The sequence below is a fragment of the Gigantopelta aegis genome, chromosome 10 (assembly GCF_016097555.1).
Source record: "Gigantopelta aegis isolate Gae_Host chromosome 10, Gae_host_genome, whole genome shotgun sequence".
NCBI lineage: Eukaryota > Metazoa > Mollusca > Gastropoda > Neomphalida > Peltospiridae > Gigantopelta > Gigantopelta aegis.
The window spans coordinates 30,602,450-30,608,449 of NC_054708.1; the positions used below are offsets into that span (position 1 = coordinate 30,602,450).

General features: G+C 37.2%; 1 protein-coding gene across 1 annotated transcript in view; it reads left to right on the forward strand.

Moving 5' to 3' along the window:
• LOC121384636 overlaps positions 1 to 5,417 on the forward strand; it is a 30,144-nt gene extending 24,727 nt beyond the window's left edge. The window contains exon 2 of the mRNA XM_041515108.1: positions 4,452 to 5,417. Within this exon, the coding sequence (XP_041371042.1) occupies positions 4,452 to 4,455 (4 nt within the window). The 3' untranslated portion in view covers positions 4,456 to 5,417. The remainder of the gene's footprint in view (positions 1 to 4,451) is intronic.
• The last annotated feature ends 583 nt before the right edge of the window (positions 5,418 to 6,000 follow it).

Here is a 6,000-nt window from a genome sequence, read left to right on the forward strand (position 1 = left end):
GCTACTTCTACTGTTAAAGCAGTATTGATTTTTTAATATACACTTTCCGATAGGCAGGGTAGTACATACCGCGAACTTTAAAGTTTAGTGTATCAGTGGTAGGGTTTCAAGCATAAATATTTCGACATTTTGTCAGGAGAAAGAAAGAGTAAAAACCCTATAGCCGTCACATAGCATACTCCAACCGATAAAGCAGCATTGAGTCTTTTATTTACACTTTTCGATAGGCAGGGCAGTACATACCACGACCTTTGACGTACCAGTGCTGGGGCACCAGTTGGGATGGGAGAAGAGTCCATAAGTATCAATCCTGCGACCCACTGTTCCTCAGGCGGGCGCTCTACCACTGAGCTACATCAAGCCGCAGCCAGTTTGCTTGTTTGTTTCGTACCGGCCTCGGTGGCGTCGTGGTAGGCCATCGGTCTACAGGCTGGTAGGTACTGGGTTCGGATCCCAGTCGAGGCATGGGATTTTTAATCCAGATACCGACTCCAAACCCTGAGTGAGTGCTCTGCAAGGATCAATGGGTAGGTGTAAACCACTTGTACTGACCAGTGATCCATAACTGGTTCAACAAAGGCCATGGTTTGTGCTATCCTGCCTGTGGGAAGCGCAAATAAAAGATCCCTTGCTGCTAATCGGAAGAGTAGCCCATGTAGTGGCGACAGCGGGTTTCCTCTTAAAATCTGTATGGTCCTTAACCATATGTCTGACGCCATATAACCGTAAATAAAATGTGTTGAGTGCGTCGTTAAATAAAAAACATTTCTTTCTTTCTTTTGTTTGTTTCGTTTAACGACACCACTAGAGCACATTGATTAATTAATCATTGTCATCAGAGGAAATGTTTTATTTAACGATGCACTTAACACATTTTATTTACGGTTATATGACGTCGAGCATATGGTTAAGGACCACATAGACATTGAGAGAGGAAACCCGCTGTCGCCACTTCATGGGCTACTCTTTTCGATTAGCAGAAAGAGATATTTTATATGCACTATCCCATAGACAGGATAGTACATACTACGGCCTTTGTTACACAAGTTGTGGACCACTGACTGGAATGAGAAATAGCCCAGTTGGTCCACCGACGGGAATCGACCCCAGACTGACCGCGCTGCCGCATCAAGCGAGCGCTTTACCACTGGGAAGCAATCAATTTGTAAACGTTGGTTGCAGTGTGTCTAAACTGGTCCTTCCATTTTAAACTTTGAAATGACGAATATTGCATTTTTGTGTTAGCTAAATTAGGCTGCTTCAAAATATAAGGAATAGACCAGCCTCAACGCCGCAGTGGTTAAGACATAGATCTACCTTATGGTTAAAGTTTGCTTTGTTTAACGACACCACTAGAGCACATTGATTATTAATAATCGGCCATTGGATGTCAAACATTTGGTTATTCTGACATATAGTCTTAGAGAGAAAGAAGCCCGCTACATTTTTCCATTAGTAGCAAGGGACCTTTTATATGCATTATCCCACACATAGGACAGTACATACCACATCCTAAGATATACCAGACGTGGTGCACTGGCTGGAACGAGAAATAGCCTAATAGGCCCACCGACAGGGATCGACCCCAAACCGACCGCGCATCAAGCGAGCGTTTTACCACTGGGCTACGCCTTATGGTTGATAGGTACTTGGTTCGCACCCCGTTACCGGCTCCCACCAAGAAATGAGTTTAACGGCTGTTTGGGGGAAGTATAAACCCATTAAAGACACTTCTCTTTCACTAACCACTAACAACAAACCATTAAAGACCGTCCCGCGCTCTCGAAAAATTTAACTGGTACCATCGTCTTGTATCACATCACTTTCATCTTACGCCAGACACAAAAAAAACAAGTCAAGCGAGCGGCCGCGATGGCTCGCCCTTCTGAACATGCATCAGATTGCTCCAGGTGTGTGCCCAGGACAGCGTGCTTCAACCTTAATTAGCTATAAGCACGAAAATAAATTGTATGAATGAATGAATAAAGGTATATGGGGGGGGGGGGGAATAGAGTATCACGTCACAGGAAGAAATTAAAGTTGATGTGCTATTCTACAAAAAAAAAAAAAAAAAAAAAAAAAAATTATAATAATAATAATAATAATAATTAATAATAATAATAATAATAATAAAAAATTAAATAAAATAAAAAATTAAATAAAGGGTTAAATATGAGTACGTGAGTTCAACCCAATAGCTACTGGCAAGTTAATGATAACCCTCGTCTGCAAGAGTTTTATTCGCTAAGTGCAGAAAATATCGGAAATGTAATCAATAAGTACCAGCCATTGTATAATATGATTGTAATTTCTGCATTTTTCCTCAAAATGCATGGATGGAGACATGAAGCAAAACATGGCCTGTTTTCATTAATAATTCATTGTCGTGTGTTGTTAAAGTTATATATACTTTAAAATGAAAAAACAACAAAAACAACCCACCGTTTCGAAATTTATATTTTAAGATGATGTGAGAATACTGAATAATATTATATACACATACAATGCATTAATTTAAGTTAATTTAATTTACGTTTGTGAAAAACGAAAGATATCACACACCTACAACCTCTAACCCATCCACACTTCCATTCCAACCCCCCACAGAATGCAATGTTGTAATAAAGGTTTATATTACCTTACTGTCATTGTTGTTTGGGGGGGGGGGGGGGGGGGGGTGTTGGCGGCGATTAGGTTTTTTATTTTATTTTTATTATAAGTTAATTTGTGTATTTTATTTTATTTTATTTTATTTTATTTTTATTTTGTATTTATTTTGTATTTTGTATTTGGTGGTGTTTTTCGGAAATGTTTTTTTTAGGTTTTATTCGTGAATAGGAGTGTGGTTGTTATTATTATTATTATTACTACTACTACTACTACTACTACTACTACTACTACTACTACTACTACTACTACTACTACTACTACTACTACTACTACTACTATACTATTATTAGTATTAATATTTATCAACATAAAGCTTATGTTAAGTTCATTGGAAGCTTGTGAAGACTATGCAGTTACTAATTAAGATCTGTTTACAACATCAAATACTTGGGTCGATAAGTATTGTTTTTCGCGCTTCTTGGGTAGTTACTTATTCTTTTTACAGTACTGTGTGGCATTTTTGACTAAAACAGTTTCTTTCTTTTTTTCACATCTAATTATTGCAATTTGTTTGTAGGGAACTCCATAGTCCCAATTTTTTAAATCTTACCTGCAGAGTAGTAGTAATAGTGGTAGTAATAGTAATTGTAGTGGTGGTGTTAGTAGTAGTAGTAGTAGTACTGACAGTGGTGGTGTTAGTAGTAGTAGTAGTAGTACTGACAGTGGTGGTGTTAGTAGTAGTAGTAGTAGTAGTAGTGGTAGTAGTAGTAGTAGTAGTAATAGTAGTGGTAGTAGTAGTAGTAGTAGTAGTAGTAGTAGTAATTGTAGTGGTGGTGTTAGTAGTAGTAGTAGTAGTAGTAATAGTAGTGGTAGTAGTAGTAGTAGTAGTAGTAGTAGTAGTAGTAGTAGTAGTAGTACTGATAGTGGTAGTAGTAGTAGTAGTAGTAGTAATAGTAGTAGTAGTAGTAGTAGTAGTAGTAGTAGTAGTAGTACTGATAGTGGTAGTAGTAGTAGTAGTAATAGTAGTAGTAGTAGTAGTAGTAGTAGTAGTAGTACTGACAGTGGTAGTAGTAGTAGTAGTAGTAATAGTAGTAGTAGTAGTAGTAGTAGTAGTAGTAGTAGTAGTAGTAGTACTGACAGTGGTGATAGTAGTAGTAGTAGTAGTAGTAGTAGTAGTAGTAGTAGAAGTAGTAGTAGTAGTGGTGGTGGTGGTGGTAGTAGTAGTAACAGCAGCAGCAGTAGCTGCAGTAGTAGTAGTAGAAGTAGTAGTAGTAGTAGTAGTGGTGGTGGTGGTGGTGATGGTGGTAGTAGTAACAGCAGCAGTAGCTGTAGTAGTAGTAGTAGTAGTAGTAGTAGTAGTAGTAGTAGTGGTGGTGGTGGTGGTGGTGGTGGTAGTAGTAGCAGCAGCAGTAGCTGTAGTAGTAGTAGTAGTAGTAGTAGTAGTAGTAGTAGTAGTAGTAGTAGTACTAGTAGTAATAGTAACAGTATTGGTAGTGGTAAATAACAAAAAGAAATATGTTATTACCACACGTCTGATATCTGCTATTCTTCAATAGGTTTTTGTTCATTATAACATCCAATACCTGGGTTTTTTTACCTGCTAATTACGTAATTCATTAAAAAACAAAAACAGCAACAAAAAACCCACCACCTGGCGTATCGAATCAAGGGCTGTTTGTTTAACATCACCTCAGTACATTGTTAAAGGCGCAGACCCTGGTTTCAGCCCGTGAAAATTAACACTAAGTTTAGTCAATTTACAAACCATGCAGCACATTAAATCGTTTATAACGTTATAAGGTGTTTTGTGTGAGTGGGTTTCTGTTTTATTTCTCTTTTAGATGATTTCGGAGAATTAAAGTACAGAGTTTCAACACAGGTGTCTGCTCAATACAGGTGGCCGGTAGAGCAGGTTTGACTGTAAAACCATTATGAAAATTGTAATACACACTGTTAGACTTAATTATAATGTATTGATTAAACAATGAGACCACTGTTTGTGGCTGATGTTTGCTTGTGTGTGAGTTGGGTTTTTTTAATATATATATATATATATATATTATTATTATTATTGTTTGTTTTTATATTTGTTTGTTTGTTGTTTTGTTTGGGTTTTTTCTTTTTTCTTCTTTTAAATTTTTTTTTGGTATTTTTATTTTTGTTTTTTGGTGGTTTTTGCTCGGTTTTTTTTTTTGCGTGTTTGTTTCTGGGGTTTTTCCTGTATTGGGGTGATTAGGGGTCGTATTCTTGTTTTGTTTTATGTGTGTGGTTTTGTCTTCAGTCACATGTCTAATTAAATATCATTAAGACTTCCAGTTTGTCCAGCAGAAGTGATTTATTTGTCTTTTGTGGAACAACATACCTATCAATTACACATATTCTGTATAACATTACAAACATGACTTTTTTTCTTTTCTTTTTACATTATTACCTGTATATTATTGTCTAAAAGAAAACAACAATCGTATATAGTTTCCATGGTGTATTTTCTTAGATCTGTTGTTTCTATGGTTACTGTATGATTTGAAATCTAAGTCCGAAACGTCAAGCTAAATGCGTTTTCACACATTATTAACAGCGTTATGTCGGTGAATTCGGATCATTCCTATTGCGATCCGTATTCTCGACGGTACAAGTCAAATCAATGCTACTGTACGCACAATGATCGCGGTAATATGTCGTGACTGTTTGCGTCCGTGTTTTAGCTTTCCACGTGTACGAATTATAAACAATGTTTAGCCAGGTATATCCAGGTCACTTTCTGCAACAGGCCAGGTGAGTAGAACACTTTCAGTCTTCTTCTCTGTTTTTTTCTCGTTTAGTTCAACACAGAAAATATGTGTAATATTATTTGATGATGGATTATTCTGCGATTTTTTTTTTTAGGTTGTTATTGTTGTTGAGTGATAAATAAGCGATATGATGTGAGAATATTCATTCACGAGAGCACTTTCGTTTTATTATATATGCATGCGGTGTTCTAAGTATTTGTTTGCTACGTGTGATGGTGGTGGTGTGTGGTGTGAACCGAATCAACGGTATCGCCGTGTTGTCGGGATTATTAACGTGCTGTAGTAAGTGGAAACATTGTGATATTTGTTATGCACATAGGCACACGGGACTTATCACTGTGGGAAAAGGTCTGTTCGAAAATATATTATTATGTTTTATCCATCGATCAACATCTCTCTCTCTCTCTCTCTCTCTCTCTCTCTCTCTCTCTCTCTCTCTCTCTCTCTCTCTCTCTCTCTCTCTCTCTTTCTCTTTCTCTCTCTCTCTCTCTCTCTCTGTGTGTGTCTATCTTTCTACATATATTTTCTCTGGTCTGTCTGTCCTGTCTGTCTTCTGTCTGTCCTGTCTGTCTCTCTCTCTCTCTCTCTCTCTCTCCAT